General features: G+C 37.9%; 1 protein-coding gene across 1 annotated transcript; it reads right to left on the bottom strand.

Moving 5' to 3' along the window:
- Window positions 1-3,844: 3,844 nt before the first annotated feature.
- On the bottom strand, window positions 3,845-9,947 carry LOC127135978 (uncharacterized). The gene is made up of 2 exons (XM_051062593.1): window positions 9,436-9,947; window positions 3,845-4,760 (listed from the first exon to the last, which is right to left on the bottom strand). The coding sequence occupies exons 1-2, from the start codon at window positions 9,945-9,947 to the stop codon at window positions 3,845-3,847; spliced, it is 1,428 nt and encodes a 475-aa protein (XP_050918550.1).
- Window positions 9,948-19,462: the final 9,515 nt, after the last annotated feature.

The raw sequence follows: 19,462 nt of genomic DNA, 5'->3' as shown, positions 1-19,462 counted from the left end.
AATTGTTGAGGAGTCAGTTTTAACACGGTTGTTCTGACCATAGTACGCTTTCGAAATAAACCCTGCTTCAATTAGGTCTTTTAAGGGTTGTAACGTGGCTTGGTTCACGATTTAACAAAGAAAGGATTTATGGCTCGAACCTATCCTAACCCACCCGCTCTTCGTGATGTTCTCCAGTCCTACGTTCAGCTAGTTCAACACAAGCCCTCATCCTCCAAGGGGATTTGGGAGTGAAAATGAACCCACGAGGTTTTTAGAGTGGCATTCATGCTTCTTTTGTTTGGTTTGTAGCCACACAGATTTGTTTTTGCTGAGGATTTTCTTTTGATTCCTCCTTTGCATATTTGTTCTTTCATTTCCCTATTTTTGCTGGATTGGTTCAGATTTACACTCCACAAGGCTGCCCTAATTTTTGCCTCAGTCACTCGTTTTCGACTTAGCGTGTTGTCGCTACCGGGATTTCACGATAACGAAACCGGGACTAAAGAGATGCCAAAGAGAGACAAAGTCAGAAGAGTCGCCACCGAATTATATTTAATTTACCTCTATCGGAGAGGAGAGGGGAAATAGTCGATAAAACCCTCGAAAAAGAGACGCGCATGGGAAGTGCTAAAAGAGAATAAGGAATCGGTCTCGCAACCGAGATTTGGGTTCGGAAGTCGGTTACGTAAGGGGAAGGTATTAGCACCCCTTACATCCATGGTACTCCATGGGAACCATTTGGGTTGTTTTACATACATGAGATTTATCTATTATTATTTTATTTTTAAAAGAACGTGTGAAAAGAAGGGGGTGTTTTTGTTATTATAGTGCTCGCCAAGGATTGGGGCCCTTGTGCCTACGTATCACTCATTCGGGGATGAGGAATCAGAGCTCCGTAGTTCGGAGTAGAAAATATTTGTGTGTTGGTTGATTTTACCTTTGAGAAAAGGGTTTTCAGGATGATGCCCTAAGGCACAAAAATGAGTTTGATGAGTTGTATTGTTTTTACCTTGAATAAGGGTTTTATGAAAGAATGTTTGTGATTACACTGTACTAAAGTCTATGGGCGGAGGTGACTATTCTAGACAACAAGCCAAACGTCTTGCATCCAAAATAATCAGAGTAAGGGTAGGAATGCTCCATTCTCACTCATTCTCCACCAGTACTTAAGGCTCGTGGCGCACAATAACAATCGTAATTATTAAGTGTTTTGAATTTGATTATAAAATGCCACTTGACGTTGAATCAAGGGTTTGTTTTATTTAATTATGAAATTTGACTTATGCAACATGAATGCAAAGTAACCAACAAGAAATTAAAGAGTCTCATTGTAAGGTAGCCCAAGAGAAAGCCTTTTGTGTGCAAAAGTGACCTAAGCTAAACAAAGGATAATGGTCTTACAAAAATGTCCCCCTAAGGTGGTGCCATGATACCATTCTTACAACATGCATGTAAGTTACGAATGAAAATCCAAGTGCTTACAAAGTATCACAAAGAGTAATGAAAAGGCCTCCAAGTAAAGGTCCTAAGATGAAATCCTCTAAGTCCAAGTTGATTAAGAGTGGAGTGAATATTTTTGGTCTTTATCATTTTATCATGTTTTTGTTATTTTTAATGTATGATGACAATAAAATAAATAACAAGTAAATAAACATGCATGATGAGTTTGTACAATGATGATGATAATGAGTACTTGAATGTAAATGAATAATAAAATAAATTGTAAGGAAGTAAGGTGCAATAATGTAAATGTTAGTAGTTAGTAGTTAATGGTTAGTGGTTAGTAGGATAACAATAAGCAAATAGAATAACAAGTTAATGTAAAGAGAATGGTTTCATCTGTGTATCAAATGACCCAAACATGGTTGAAATAGAGACAACCTATCAATGCCTCAAAGTATCATGAAGGATCTATTGATCAATCATTAATAGGTTTGAAACATTGAAGATTTTATCAACTCTAAACAACCATGGCCATGATTTAATAGATCTCATCAACCAAATAAATGTGAACAACAAGTCAACAATAAATATTAAATGATAACAAGAAACAAGGTTTGATTGAAAATGGTGGATAAAAAGTAGTAAGAGCAAAAAAATCCCCAAAAGGGTGTAAACCCAACAAAAACCACTTGTCTCAAAGTTGACTCAAATATCTCTCAAAACACAACCCAAGAGTAAAAATCCATTTTCAAACACAAAACAAAACCAAAAATGTCAAGGATTTTGAGTCCAAAATATTACCAAGATCGTGGTGTCAAAACTAGGTTGTTGTTGTGTTTGAGTTTGAGATGAAGCAAAAAGCTTGGAAGAGAGTGGTTATGGTTGTTGTGGTAGAAAAATGGAAGGGAAGAAAGTTGTATGTTTATGTGGTGGTGGTGAATGATTATGTAAGTGAAGTTCACAAGTTTGCTACTATTTTTGTTGTGTGGAGATTGTGGATTTTTACATGGTGGTTCAAAGGAGAAAAGAGGGTTTGGGTGAGTTAGGGTTTTGGTTGAAAAGAGGGAGCTTGAATGTGATTTGGATAGAGGTTTTGTGGCTTTCAAACTTGAAAAATGAGTGGGGATAATGCTCTATTTATAGAGGAAGCAAATGGGTTGAAGTGGGTGAAAGAAAAGGTCCTCTAGGTAAAAAACAGAGCCATTACTGCTGTCTGCGCAGGTGTAATCGGTTACCATGATTAGGGTAATCGATTACACAGTCCAAAATGGCCAAAAAATCAATTTTTGGTATGTGTAACCGATTACCATGATTAGGGTAATCGATTACCCAGTCCAAAATGGCAAAAAAAAAAACAATTTTTGGTCTGGGTAATCGATTATCATGAAAAGGGTAATCGATTACCCAATTTTTTTTTCCAGAACTTTAACCGAATAACCCCAGTTTTTCCCGGGTGTAAACACCATGCCTTGAGTCCATGTAATATGTATTTGGTTATGCAATTTCAATGAAATTATGATGATGAAATAATGAATGCATGAATGTGCAGTATGGCCATGGATCAGATGAAAGTTGTATCAGAGTAGGGTGAATTTTGGGGTATGACACGTGCTTTCCCTTTTTTTGTTTTTGTTTTCTTTATTTCTTTGTTCTCTTTTGTTGAAACAAATCTTGTGACATCTGACAGTTTCATTGGAAGAGGTTATGACCGCCTCGTGCCTTTGTGGGTGAGGGGAAACCGTTTGGAATTTGGTGGTTTCCGACCTCTTGTGAGGGATAAGATATGGTCGATCCTCAGATAGGACACTCCTCTTTTGAAGTTTGAACGCGTGGTCAAACTGACTGACGACTACCCTACCCTGTTTTAATATTGAGGGTTTTATATTTAGAAAGAAACTCCTACTCCTCGGCTCTAAGGGGTTAACTAGGGATTATCTTCCTTATATCTCCGGTGTTTGGGATTTGAAACAATTCCTTACATCATCAGCAAGATTTTATTCAAAAGCGCACGAGCAGTGATTTCGTGTTTTTCATTTCCTCCTCCTCCTCTTAAAACCAACAGTTAGATATTGACAAAATAAAATATGAGTGGACACGAATGAATTTATTCAAAACATGCATATTCATTTCAATATCACTATTATTCAAAAACAAACGAGTTTATTACAAATGAATGTTACAAATGACAATCAAGAAAATCACATATGAACATGATTGAACCAATGATTGCTGGAGTGATCCGCTTTGTTCTCCTATATCTAGGGGTCTTGGTTCTGGCAGAAGCTGTCGAGAAAATCCCACGGATACCAATCCTTCAGATCTACCACTACTCTGACTACGACACTGCAGATGTGCTTTCTTGCACAGGGTTGTTTAGAACAACTGGCACGAACGATATAGCTTTTGAGTCAATCAATTCTTATACTTTGTGCTTGAAGATATTGCAATTCTCGATCGAGGGCCCTGACGTCCCAGAGTGGTACTCGCAACTGACATTCATGTCATACCCGGAAGGAAGAGGTACTGGAGGAGCCTTAGCTTCTCTTAGCTGAACCAACAAATCCTTGAGAAAATGAGCTAGCAAAATACCATACGGCATGGGAACTGAATCAAACCTTCTGGGAGGCCTCCTTGGTCCTTGTCTACCCTGCTGATAGTAGTTTTGTTGTTGCGGAGTAAAAGGTTGCTGAGGAGCATAGAGTTGCTGATATTGCATTACTGGAGGACCAGTAGGAATAGCATACATTGGTTGCTGATACAGGTTAGGTGTTACTACTGCCACCGGATAGTATGGCATTTGGTAAACTCCATCTCCCCCTTTAGTGATTGTGGTAGCATTGGTCTCCCCTTCATTCTTCTTTGAGAATCCGGAATGAGACTTCTTCGTTCCACTAGCCACAACTGTTGTATCTTGTATCTTGCCAATCTTCAAGCCGTTCTCGATTCGCTCGCCATTAATGACCAAGTCTGAGAATCCTGAGGTAGTACTTCCAATCATTCTATCAAGATACGGCCCTTGAAGGGTATTCATGAACATGTCTAACAGTTCTCTTTCAAGCAGAGGGGGTTGGACCCTGGCAGCTAGATCTCTCCAACGTTGGGCGTATTCTATAAATGATTCATCCGACTTCTGAACAAGGCTTTGGAGCTGAGTCCGATTGGGAGCCATGTCTGAATTATACTGATAATGCTCCAAGAAGGCTTCAACAAGTTCCCCCCAGGTTCGTATATGTGTGCGCTTGAGCTGTATATACCATTCGAGAGAACCTCCACTAAGGATATCCTGGAAAAAGTGTATTAAGAGTTTTTCATCATCAGAATGAGCAACCATCTTTCTGCAAAAAGCTCGAATGTGGGTCTTTAGACAGGTGTCACACCTCAAAATTTGCCCTCCTCTCTTGGGACTAGCTTAGCATATTGCATCTCATTTTTAGGACATTAGGCATTACCTCTTTGCATATCATGTGAAATAAGCAAGTCATACTCCTAGGTCTTTCTCAGAAGATGGAGAGGCTAAGAGATGCAAGCCTGAGGGTCTCATAAATTGATCACTAATCATCTGAGGTTTGTGCTTCACTTAGGGTTTCTTGGTTCCTCAAGGAGGATGAGTATTATCTTGGTTGAAATGGTACACCATCATCATCATGGTTCATTATTCCTGATCAGATTCCTTGGGATTAGGGTTTTGACCTCTGGTCAACCCTAATCAGTTGCATTCTTCTAGTCAGGGTTCTACAAGGAGATGAGGTCTTTAATGAGATGGAGATCATCATGTGATTTTATTGAGCTTGTATAAGCTAGGGTTTCATTTTGGTGCCATTTCATCAAGTGGTTGAGGCTCAGAATCATCAGTGTATGTTCAAGTCATCTGTCAACCATAAAAGTCAACTATGGATTTGGAGGTGGGAAGTGGTCAGTGATGCCTCATTCATGTGCAAACGAGTCTCATTTGACATTTCAAACATCAACATTGAAGAATTTAAAGTCAGGTCAAAACTTTCCAAAAATAGAAAGTGACCTATAATTTGAATTTGCCAAAAATGGAAAGGTTTTAGCCTAACTTCAACTTCAAATTGCATCATCAAGAAAGCTTCAAATGAATTTTTTCCCAACATGAAAGTTGAATATCTTTCTCTCCCATTTCCAAAATGTCCAAGATCATGAGTTTCTCATGTGTGGTTGAAGAGATATGATCAAATCATGGCAAGGTGTACTTGAAGATTCAAATGGGCATAACTTCTTAACCAAAGCTCCAAAATGGATGGCTCTTTTTGAATTTTGCTCATCATGACCTCTAATTTTCAAATCATGCATCACATTACATGAATTGTCATTATATAATCACTTGCTAAGTTCTTGGATTTTTGGAGGGAAATCTCAAAATTCAAATTTGGTGCATGGTTTAATGTTTTTGCCATCACCATTGGTCTTAAAAATTGGTTTTAAGTGAAAATGAACCAAAATCGTGCATTGTTCACACATGCATTCCATGCATGAGGGTGAAAAGCAAATTTGCACTTACACTCCATAACTCATCAATTTCATTAGCATTTGGTTTAAGCTTAATTAAACATGATTAGCAAGGCATATATATAGAAAACCCTAACTGTTTTCAGAGAAGGATTCATAATTTCAGATCTAGATCCAAATCTCTCAAAAGTTCTCTCTCAAAATTTCTTCAAATTTCTTCAAACAATATCCATTTCTCTTGCTTGAATCATCATCCTGAAGTATCATTGAGCAAGATTGGACGTGGAATGGAATGAAATCGTGCCTGTTTGTTCATAATGGAAGCTTGGAAGCATTAATGGTGAATTCAAATTCTGGTGAAATCAAGAGCAATTGAGCTTCAATCTTTCTTCCAATCACCTGTACAAGCATCATAGAAAAGCTTTGGAGCATCACAAGGCCTGGATAACACGATTCAACAGTTCTGCTCTTCAAGAGGTTACAAAATCGATCCTCTTAATTCTCAAAATTATTGTGATGTTATTGTAGATCTCTTTATGCTGATCATGCTGAGCTTCGAATCGTGAATTTTAGTGACCTATTGAGTTAGTTATGGTAGATTAAAGATCCATGCATGAAAATTGATTTGCTCGATTCTCTCTTAACATGTGGATTTATGCTTAGTTATTCATTGATTGTGAATCTCCATGGAATATCCTACATGTTAGTGTATTTGATTTTGATTTCTGGAGATTTTGTTCTTGAGGTATGATGAACGTTCACTGTTCATCTTCTTCACGAGGAAGAAGATGAAGTTCAGACATAAGGCCACAGTCTGATCTCATTTCGCAACGAAAATCCGTTCCTGAATGGTTTGTTTAGGGCTTGATGCTGATTGGCTCATGAGAATCCCATGCCAGCGCTCTGATTGGTCCGTGCGTGTTGACCTACGCTTTGACTGCCACGCGTTTAATGAAACGCGGCGTTTCAAGCCTGGCGCCAATTAATTCAAATATTCAAATTAATATTTCATATTAATCCATTTTAAATGTCACATGTTATTTCATTTTGTTCTCAATCTTTAAAAAATCATATCAAATTGAAAATTAATCCAAAAATCACCAGGTTTTTTGCATTGTGATCCTTGGTTTCTCTAGTTTTTTATCATCATGATTTTACAAGTTGTGCTTGGCTGGATAATTTTTTTGTGCTAGAATGTTTGAACATGTATGCTTATTTGACCTTGCCATGCTTATACCTTTGTGAAATGCTTGTTTCTTATCCAATGATTCTGAAATTTTGTATGATGAAACTAGACAAATTGCTTGACATTTTGGTGTTGATTTGGTATTTTTATCAATTGTCATCTCTGTTTTATGATTGTTCTAAGTTGGTGTGACAATTTGTGTCACACCTTTTGATGTTCAACTTATATGATGTGTTTGCCATGCCAAATGATGTCCAATGCTTCTGATTTTTTGTGTGATGCATGTTATGAATGTCCTGGTTGATCATGAATTTTTCCAGATTTATTTGAATCATTTCTGATTTAATTGAGATTTTTTATTCTGGTGGATCACATATGAGCCTTAAAATTGCCTTGAACTTCAATTGATCATGAAATGCTTTTGGTTAATGATTTTGATATGAGACCTTTTGGAATGTTTCAAGATGTGATTGAAGTTGATTCATGTTAAATTTCATGTTCTGTTTTGAATGTTTGACCTACTTTTGACCCTAGGCTTTGACCTAGTGGTTTGGACTCACTGTTTAGATTGTGGATTTCAGGTTCAAAGGCACATTGCCATGATTGGAGTGGCTCATTCATTTGAGTTGATTACTTGATTGATGTTGGCTAATATTGAGTTGTTTTGTAGGCTTTGAGAACAAGTTGCCTAATGGCTTGTGCCTTGCTCATTGTGGCCTAATGCTTTGTCTGTCCATTTGTTATTGCTTGTTGATTGTTTGTCCGTACAGTTGAACTGATTGGTTTAGATTTTTCACAGGTACCTAAGTTGCTTTGAGTTCTTTTGAACTTGCTTTTGCTTGGCTTGTGGTGTGCTTACCACATAGGTATAACTCTCTGACTTCATGTAGTCTGGAAGACCTGTCCTGTTATGTGGGCAGGCACCTGTCTGAAGCCCTCCTTAAGAGGCAATGCTTGTGAATGTTTACTTTTGTGCCAAGCAGGTAAAGACCTCTTAAGAGGCAATTGGTAGATAAAAGAGATGTGTAATCCATCTCCTGCTACTCAGTGTGTCATTCACTTTGCTCACACACCTTGTGTTGATGCATTGTGGATAATAACCCAAGATCATGTTGTGTCAGTCACTGGTGGAGAAGAGTTCCTACATTCTGAACTCCCACACATTCTATTTGAGTCAAGCTCTCCCAGGCCAGGGATAAGAGCTGTGAGGTCTCACCCTCACTTCCTATTTCATCTGCTTCACCCTAACTCTCAATGTTAGGGTTAAGAGCTAACCACACCCCATTCTAGTTGGTTTGCTTTTGCTGCCTAACCTTGTATGAGCCCAAATTGTGTGCATATAGTGTGTGTGCTTGCTTTATTGTGCTTGTATGTGTGACTGTGCTGTTTAGGATAGCTTGCTCCCTGTGTAAGTTAGATAGAAACCTCAACCTAGGGCCATTGTGGATTACATGATAACTATTAGGCTCGAGTCAGGCTCCCTTCTAGTTTGTCATTTCCCAGTCTCTGGTTAGGCTAGAATTTCTTTCCCTGTTCAGGGGAACTACGTTGCCTTGATCCTCATACCAGATGAGGTACGTAGGCAGGAGACCGTGTGAGATCTCTCCGGGCACCCTTTTTCTTTTTGTGTGTGTTTGCTTGACAGCTAGCAGGCTCGAGTACCAGACTCCCTGTTGTTTTGTTTGTTCAACTTTTTCGTTGCTTTTGACGACTCAGCGTCCGGTTAACCTCTTGTTTGCTTGGAGTCTGACGTAAGTCCAACGATTGGCAGTCGGTTTCCTGTGTTTGTTTGTGTGGAGTCTGACGTAAGTCCAGCGATTGGCAGTCAGTTTCCTGTGTGTGTTTGTTTGTTTGGAGTCTGATGTAAGTCCAGCGATTGGCATTCGGTTTCCAGGTTGTGTTTGTGTGTTTGTTTTGACGTCTCAGTGTCTGTGCGTGTGTTTTGTTTCGGCGTGCGTGAGCCGAACTATGGTAGCTCTGATTCTCATTCCAGATGAGATACGTAGGCATAGGATGCGATATTCTAGCGAGCCCGTTCCCCTCTTCTTCCATCTGTGTTTCCTTCCAGTGTGTGTGTGCAGTTTGTGAGCAGTGTTTAGCAACCTTTCTTCTATTCTTTTGAGCGTGGATCCCGTCGAGTACGACAGATGCGTAGGGGTGCTAATACCTTCCCTTCGCATAACCGATTCCCGATCCCATCTCTCTCTGGTCGCGAGACCATGTCTTTTCCAGGTTTACTTCGAGCGTTTCCTTTCCCTCCTTTGGGATAAATAACGCACGGTGGCGGCTCTGTTTGTTTTGTTTTTCCCGCCGGTTGTTTTTCACGGATGCGACAACAGGTGACCCCTTGATACTTTTCAAAGCTCGGAACTTTGAACTTAGGAGGAATTTTCACACCTGACACTAAGCACATGTCGGCAGCATCTAACCCAAAGGTATCAGGACCTTCCATCGCTTTGAATCTCTCCTCCACCATACAAAATCTCCTTTCGAGGTCAGCAAGAGAAGGACCAAAAGCGTCATAAACTGAATTAGCCCTTGTGGTGAAGAAAGCATCCTGATGATCGTCAATCTCAGGTTGAACTCTCCCATTGACATGGATATTGAATGCTTGAGCAACATTTTGATATACTAGACCTCTCTCAGGAGGCGGCTGAGCTACAACACGTGTACCAGCTCCTCCTAGCGGATTCACCAATATTGTCACAATAGCAGGGTTGGAGGCGGTGACTCTCAGATTAGCCTGACGCATTTTCTCTTGTCCCCTAGCCAAAGCTTGTAGGGCTTCAACAAGCTGACCCATCTGAGACTTCACAGTGGTCATATCTTCCCTCATAACAACTTGATTCTGTTCCAATTGATCCATGAGCAATCTTTGATTATGGGAATGTCGGGAAGTCAGCTTGACTGTGGATGATTCTGGACAGAAGGGCCAAATAGTAAGTTTTCTGGATTTTGTCTGATGATATGCAGAATGATGCATGAATATTATATTTGAATATTTTTTTATGATGTATGAATGTAGTGAATGAACGATATACAAGCATGGCTTTCACAAGTCGAACACACAAGCTGGCATAGTATCACAGGTTCGAGATACAGATAGAGGATAACATTGATTGCTTTTCATAATGGGAATCTCACTGGTTGTAGTCTAGGGTTATAGATAGGGACCCCAGAGTCATCGATTCATTTGACTGTTTGCCGCTTACGATCAAAAGCATGCCGGTCGTCAACTCCCTCAAATAAATCTAATCTGGATGAGATCTTCGTACTGACCCTCGCGAGAAAAGCTTCTTGGGGGCTCACACTACGCGACCATCGACATCGGGTTCTAGACAAGGGTCTCAAAGTCATGGACCTCCTTGACTGTTTTCCGCTTACGGCAAAAGCTTGTCGGTCGACAACTCTATCAAGAAAATCTACTTTGAGTGAGATCTTCGTACCGACCCACGCGAGAAAAGCTTCTCGGGGACCCGTACTACATGACCATCAATCTTAATTGGCCAAAGGTTTAATTTTCTAAAAAGGTCCTGAAAGTCATTGATCCTAATGAAAACATTGATCGCTTACGTCAAAAGCTTGACGATCGTCAACATCTCCAAAAGAATCTACTCTAAGCGAGGTTCTCGTATCTATCCTTACGAGAAAAGCTTCTCGGTGGCCTATACTACTCGACCTGTCATATCTCAAGTTTCCACTCTAGACTCGGGTAGAAAGTCTTTCCCACAAGGCTACTTGCAATCAAAGTTGTATCCATTCGGTATCATAGAACCATGGAGCGATATAACAGATTACAAAATTTAAAGCGAAAGGCAATAAATAAAGCAAACAATCAAAAGGATAAACATCCACACACGCGAGGAAGCAACCTAGATTAGGCTTGACTTGCTTAGGAAGGGGTCGCCAGTTGTCGCTACGCGAAAAATACAGAGTCGCCATCGGTTTATATTTATTCCAAAGGAAAGGGAAAATATCGAGAAAACCCCAAAGAATTGTCATCGCAACCACGAACAGGTTCAGAAGTCGGTTATGTAAGGGGAAGGTATTAACACCCTTCACATCCATGGTACTCCATGGAAACCATATGTTATATGGCTTTGTTATCTTTGTGATCTACTTATTGAGTTATTTATTTTTAACCATGTGAGACACTATTATTTTACTATCATTGCTCATGTTTCATTTATAAATTCTTGTATGAAATTTCAAAGTGTTTAATACAATTCTTTATGAAATTGATATTTTTTTATTATTTATTAGTAGTTTTCACACATATAAAATAGAAATAATATTATTGTTGTTGATGTATGCTAGATAAGAGACCCCTAATGATCGGTGTTGATTCTAAGTGTTGGCAACAATTTTGGTAAAACAAAGAGTGTTCACAAGATGTTATGTGTGATGTCTTAACATGAGATATCCTATGTACCTGCTGGAGTTCAAGAACATGATCATGCAGGATAGTTTCAGAATGTCATACACAAGGTCATGGCATCTGATATATGTGTACCTGCTGGAGTTTAAATGAAAGACATGTTCATGCCAGATTGTTTCAAGATGTCATACACAAGGTCATGGCATCTGATATGGTTGTATCTGCTGAAAGTTATAAAAGGAATTATGGAATTATGCAGGATTTTTCCAGGATGTCAGACCCGATGTCATGACATCCTGTACACAGAACATTCAGTGTGAATGTCTGGTGTTTTGTGACTGCACAATTAATGGCAATCTATGTATGATTGAAGATCTGATTTGCAGGCGCATTCAATCATGGATTACAACCTGATTTACTTATTTTCCAAGGAGATCTAACCAGCTGTTATAAAAAGATTTGATTGGAAAATAGATTTAGGGTTTTCAAGATGTCCAAGCCCAGCTAAAAGCTTCTATAAAAAGGGACTTAGAAAACCTGTTTTACAACACAACCAATACTGAGCGAAATATAGTGATAGAGCTAGGGTTTGTGTCTGTTTAGTCGTAAGACTTGTAAGCCATTCAAGTCATCTTTTGATGATTGAATTGGACTGATTTGTGGTTGTAATTTGTCACTCTAAAGCTGTTAAGCAAGAGTTGTGTCTACTTGATCAAAGTTGTAAAGCAAGATCAAGTGTGTGTCTTCTTGATCAAAGTTGTTAAGCAAGATCAAGAGTGTGTCTTCTTGATTGAAACTGTGAAGTAAAATCAAGAGTGTGTTATTGAAAAGTGTTTTTTTTTCCTCAAGGGATTGTTGTTTAAGATCACAGTTGTGATTGTAGGGAAGTGAATGGGTTGTCATATCTAAGAGTGCTTAGGTAGAAATTGCACGGGTAAAGATTAGGTGAGAAGGACTGTAACTTGTTGAAGTGTACGGAGAGTCTTTGAACTGATTCTATTTTAGTGAATTTCCTTCCTGGCTTGGTAGCCCCCAGATGTAGCTGTCATACCCCAATTTTTTCTGGGCATATTTAAATTTTTGTAAAATCGATTTCATTTTTAATTTGCATCATATGCACAGCATGACATGCATTCCATCATGAATAATAACTAAAATATCAGTAAGAATAAATTTATTGAAAATACAGACAAATCGGTTGAATCATTTCCTCAAGTACGAACAAAATCAGCGGATAAAAAGTTTCGAAATTAAAATTGGAGACGCCAGTATTAGTAATCTACGGTTCATGTAGTTTAGCCTGGTGTGCTCGTTGTATTTTCCAGCAGCTGTTTCAGTTGCATTTTGACCCGCCTAGGCCTTTTAACCGATGCAAACTTATTTCAGAATTTGAAGAAACGCTGTATTTTTTCAATAAGTATATTTTGTACTGATCATTTTCATGCATCCGATTTAATTTTTCGAGCAAATTTTTGACCGACTTTTATTCATTTTTAGTCATTTTAATTTTGTTCTTTCGTCAAAATAGTCAGATTGAATAAATAAAATTTTTCATGTTATTATTTTAATTTTATCATGATTATTTAAAAAGCTGTGAATTTTATTTGATTCAATTGATTTAAATTATTTTAAAACGATTAAATCATACAAAAACAACATTATAGACATTTTAATTTATTTAAAAAGATGTGTTTCTTTGTGTGCTTCTTTGATTCAAATTAATCAAAGGCCCATGTTAGCAATCTATACTTATTTCTAATATTCAATCATAAAATAGAAATTTAAATAAATAGTTAAATAGAAAATATTAAAATATTAAAAATATCTCTTTAAATCCAATTGCCAGGTGCCACGTGGCAATCTTATCTTCTTGTGAGTGGTACAGGGCTCTCCAACTGTAACAAAGAAAAAAAGAAAGAAAAACTCTTAAAAAAACACAATACTCTCCTTTAAAGACTCTCTTTCGTCAGTAAGAAAAAGGAAGTCAACACCTACTCTACCGTGCCTCTCTCCTCTCTCTGACCACTTGGCTCATTTTCAAGGAAGGAAAAGAGAAAAGCTGTGCCGCTTTTCCTCTTCATCACCTTCCAAAACACCATCACGCCCGACGAATCACCTTCTTCACCTCCTCTTCTCCTCCAATCAAAGCCTCGCCGCTGACCCATCAAAACCCCACCGTCATTGTTTACCATACAACCTAAGATACCACCACACACCGATCCAAACCCCTCCTTCCATCGCCGCGATAACGTTTCGCCGGTAATCTTCAAATCCACCCCTAAATCTCCTTCCAATCTCACCCACCGGCCGCGATACGCTTGTGCTGCCCTTCTCCATCATAAATCCCTCCCTATCCGACGCCACCATTAACACTATTCAAATCCGCCCTACAACCTTCAGCCACCCTTTACCGTGCTTCACTCCACCGTGTTCCATCAACCAAAAAACATTTCTACACACACCACCACTTCATAACCACACCTTCTCAGTCGACGACATTCTGTACAACCACCACCCTTACAAACTCCACACTCCCTTCCTCATCTCCATTCACTATCGCGCCACCCTTACAAACCAGATTCAATAAAAAACAAAATGAGCGCCCTTCATCTCATCTTCGGATGAACACTGCGTTGGTTCCAAAGATCCATCATGGAACACACTTATATGGTAAACCTCGCACAACATCAGTTTGCGCATAAACTCAAGGAGCAGGGAAATCATTTACATTATAACAACATATCGCTAACGTCAAGATGTAGCGACAAAGATACATCTCGTGACCCCACTGCGTGCTCGGCTAAAACCTGACATATTCGGCATTTCCAACAACGCTTCAACAATGGTAACTTTCAAAATAAATTTTTCTGTTGTACTATTTCATTTTCTACTGATATTTGTTCAATTTTGGTTCAGCCGTGCTATGCATATGCCATTTTTTTCATTATGGTTGGGATTATAAATTATGCAAATATCACTCGCATGTTGCGGTTATGTTTTTATTTATTTATGTCAATTTCGTTTTCACTTTACGTTACGGTTGCGTTTGACTCCAAGTAACGTTGCAGCTCTGAGTTTTGTTTCAATCTTCTGTATGTGTGTGTTTTTTCTTATATATTGCGGTTCTGCTGCAGTTCCAGTTCTGCAATAAGATTGGTACTGATTTCATTTTGTGAATGTTAATGCTATTGCTGCCTTGGATTTTGTTGCCATGTTATATCTTTTAGTTGGATTTCATTTTCATAACTTAGTGACCACTATAATCTAATTTCGGGTTGTTGCAACTCGACTCTGTTTTGTCGGTTTCGAGCTCGTAAAGCTTGTTTCTCCATTCAATTTGTTTCAATATTTGTTGATTATGCAAGATTTGAGTATGAGTCAAGGTGATTTTGTTATTGTCTCGGTGTCTCCGGATTCTGTTTTTGATTAAGCAACAATCATATGCAGCAACAATGTATATGTTTTGGGTCGATTCCAGACTTTTTCTTAAGATTGTGTTTGTCTACAAAATTAATTGGTGTTGCAATTTAAATTTTTGATTCGATTTCGTATTGAGTTTGATTGTTTATACTATATTTAATTTGAACATATTATGCTATGTTGAGATCTTGAGATTACAATTTGTATTTTTGTTTTGATAATTTAATCAATGGTTGAGGTCTATTTTAAAGTTTCTAAATTATGATAGCTGGTTCATGTTCATGCTAAGTAAATAAGTTATTATAAGCTACTTGAGGTTTATTTCAATTAGTTTGGTTTAATTTATCGCTTTTTGGAAAGTATAACATTACAAATAATATTAAGTGATTGTTGTTCCCACTTATTTAACTGAGATGCTGAACTAAGTATATAACTTACAGGATATTAAAATTTGGTGCTTTAAAAATTTAAGTTCTTTTCATTAAAAGCCAACACTTTTGTTTTGCTGCACATTTTAATGGTAGGGCTGCTATAAAGTTTCATTAGCTATGACTTTTGGGCGGTTATCGTCGTTTGCGGTAAAGGTTCATTGTATGGTGTAAATCGTGACAGTTTAGATTTTCCTTTAAAATAGTAGCATAATATGCACATTGCAAATAATTAATCTTTTAGTAATAAATATCATGTAAATATTACATTGAGTAGTTTTGGTGTAAGCCCATTGCATTTCATTTATTTATTTATTATTTATTTGCATTAGTTAATTGATTAATTAAATTATTAGTTAATTAGTTTAATAAATTATTGTTAAATATATTTTTTGATTACTCTGATTTTATAGTACTTAGTAGATCAATGTCTACCCATGTCCATGCATGCAAGTAATCGTTTTTATTTTCACCATCAACTTTTTTTTTAAAAACAACTTTAAACGAAATCAAATTATTTTTCACTAATGTGACGAATACCAATTCAACTCTCGATCCAATGCCGGTTACGTTATTTAAAATTAATTAAAAAGTACCTAATCATGATTAAATACCATTTCATAATTTGGAAATAAAAAAGGGATGGTTTTAAGTTTTCAACTCCTCTCCTCAATTATTCGAATACGAGTTCTCTTACTCGGTTAGTCGAATAATCGTCATTTCTAAACCCACTTAAGCATGATTAAATCAAAACACTCTTACAATAAATAAAAATGTGAAAAGGGGGATGGTTTTGAGTTTTCAACTTCTCTCCTTAATTATTTGAATACGAGTTCTCTTACTTGGTTAGTCAAATAATTGTCATTTTTATCCGCTTAAACATAAACACAATCAAACCGAATCATTTTTGTAACAAGAAACCAAAAGGGAGATAACTTTGAGTCTTCAATTTTTTCTCCACGACTATTTGAATACAAGTTCTCTTACTTGGTTAGTCAAATTATTGTCGTTCCTCTACAAACTTCCTAACCCCGATTAAATCGAAATATTTTCACAGTAAGCTAAATGAAAAGGGAGTTGACTTTGAGTTTTCAACTTCACTCCTCAGTTGGTTGAATACGAGTTCTCTTACTCGGTCAGTCGAACAACTATCATTTTCCCACAAACATATAACCTAATGAAATCATTTTCATATCAAGAATATACGAAAAGGGAGATGGTCTTGAGTTTTCAACTCCTCTTCTCAAATGCTTGGATATGAGTTGTCTTACTCAGTCATTCAAGTACTTGTCGTCTACGCTAAAATACGTCAACCTTATACAATCTTGTTTTCATAAATATTCAGATGAAACAGAAAACGGTCTAGAGTCTTCTATTCCTTTTCCCGACTATTAGGATACGAGTTGTCTTACTCGATTATCCGAGTATTCATCATCCATTCAAAACACCTTAACTATTATCAAATCCTTTCTATAATTAAGGATGAAAAAGAAAGTGGTCTAAAGTCTTCTATTCCCTTTCCCGACTGTTAGGATACGAGTTGTCTTACTCGACTATCCGAGTAATCGTCATCCAACCAAAAACATCTCAACCAATCAAAACATCCAACATATTAATCCAACTTATCACCCCCATGTGACCTAAACTCTTTTCAAAAGAACACCATTCAATCCTTTATAATGCACATAACAAACTAGTGCTTAAGCCTCCGCCGAGAGTAGACAAGCCAACGTTTATCCTTTAGAACGCGATCTAGACATTCGTTCATTAAAAGACACCAACAAACCGTAGTCCCCGAACTACGAATGCTCTGATTTCCTTATTATACCATAAGGATACGTAGGCAGGAGATTGCTGTATCTTCGCGAGCACACTAATAAAAAAAAACCCCTTTCCCTTTTTGAGATTCTCATCCATTTCTATTTTTAATAATTTTATAACCCAAAGATAACAAACAAACATAAATTAACACTCGAAACGCACATTAGAACTAAAAGGTTCCCGTTGAGTACAACGGACGCGATGGGTGCTAATACCTTCCTCTTGCGTAATCCACTCCCGAACCCGAATATGGTTGCGACGACCATTATTCTATTTCCTAAAGGTTTTATCGATATTTTCCTATCCCTTTATTGGGATAAATAAAGTTCGGTGACGACTCTGTTCGAACATAAATTTTTTCCACGACCATCGCGAGGAATTGTATTTTTCGAGATGCGACAGTAGGTGAGTTGGACCGAACTGGGTTAACAATTGCTTGTGTCTCTTGCATTACCATTCTCTATCTTTATTCTTTTTGCATTACTCAGATATTAGTGTCGTGACATTACCTTTGACATCTCATATCTGATACCAAAATTTCAATTGGTATCAGAGCATGCATCCTGCTATGGTTCTGGGTGAGATCTAGGGGAAATACTTTCTGGTACAATGGAAAGAGATAGAGGATTTGTTCACACGCCACCAATTTTGGATGGTTCTAACTATGACTATTGGAAACCTCGAATGGTAGCCTTTCTAAAATCTCTTGATAACAAGGCTTGGAAGGCTGTGTTAACATGCTGGGTGCACCCTGTAGTTACTAAAGAAGGAGAAGCCACTGCTAAGAAAAAGCCTAAAGAACAATGGTCCAAGGAGGAGGATGACCTAGCCCTTGGAAATTCTAAAGCATTGAATGCCATATTCAATGGAGTGGACAAGAACATCTTCAGATTAGTAAACAACTGTGAAGTAGCTAAAGATGCTTGGGACATTCTCAAAACCACTCATGAAGGCACCTCTAGAGTGAAAATGTCCAGACTACAACTGCTCACCACCAAGTTTGAAAACTTAAGGATGAAAGAAGATGAAAATATTCATGAATTTTACATGAGTATCCTTGAAATTGCCAATGCCTCTGGAGCTTTGGGAGAGAAGATGTCAGATGAAAAATTAGTAAGAAAAATACTCAGATCACTCCCCAAGAGATTTGCTATGAAAGTAACAGCCATAGAAGAATCTCAAGACATCTCAAATATGAGAGTTGATGAGCTAATTGGATCCCTCCAAACATTTGAGATGGGAATATATGATTGAGCTGAAAAGAAAGCCAAGAGCATAGCATTCATGTCAAACACTGAAGAGGAAGATGAGGAAGGTGGTCAAGATATTGATGAAGATCTGGCAAATGAGATAGCAATGCTGGGAAGATAGTTCAACAAACTGATGAAAAAGGTAGATGTGAGAGCAAAGGGCAATGTCAAGAACATCGCATCTGACATCAGTAAATCCAACAACTTTGGTAAGAAAACAAAGTCTGAAGAAAAGCCCAAAGAAGTTCAGTGCTATGAGTGTAATGGGTATGGTCATATTAAAACTGAATGTGGGACCTACCTCAAGAAACAAAAGAGGAGTCTTGTTGCCTCTTGATCTGATGGAAGTGAAACAGAAGAAGCTACAAACCATGTGACTGCATTGACAGGAAGATGGGGGTCTGAGGAAGAGTCAATTGATGATGAAAGAACCTTTGAAGAGCTGGCCACTACCTACAAAGAGTTGTGCCACAGAAGTGCAAGAGTGTGCAGACAAGTTGAAAGCCAGAAGAAAGTGATAGCTCAGCTGGAAAATGAAAAGGAAGAGTATGTGGAAACCATCTCAAAATTGAAGACTGAAGTTGTATTCTTAAATTCCAAACTAGATGAGATGCCTAAGTATGTAAGAATGCTTAACAATGGATCTGCCATCTTAGACAAGATTCTCCAGACTGGCCAAATAACCGGAAATAAATCTGGCATTGGATTCAAGGCTAAGTGCAGTTACACTGGTTGCAAACCAAAATCCAAACCTAAGTGCAGCCATGTTAAAAGCAGACCTGAGATGTCACATAAGATGTCACAACACCATAAAGGGAAACATCAAAGATGGAGATGCCAATACTGTGGAAAATTTGGCCACCTGAAGCCCTTTTGTTATAAGCTATATGGTTATCCTGGCCCTGTTCAGTCTCAATACCAATCAAGATCCAAGCATCACAGGACTGTCAACAAAAAGCAATGGGTTCCTAAGACAAAGGTTACAAGTCTAATAGCTCACACTTCCCTCAAGGTTTCAGCCAAAGAAGATTAGTATTTTGACAGTGGTTGCTCCAGACATATGATTGGGAACAAAAATCTGCTA

This window comes from Lathyrus oleraceus, chromosome 4 (genome assembly GCF_024323335.1).
Source record: "Lathyrus oleraceus cultivar Zhongwan6 chromosome 4, CAAS_Psat_ZW6_1.0, whole genome shotgun sequence".
NCBI lineage: Eukaryota > Viridiplantae > Streptophyta > Magnoliopsida > Fabales > Fabaceae > Lathyrus > Lathyrus oleraceus.
This window is presented reverse-complemented; position numbering and strand designations above follow the sequence as displayed.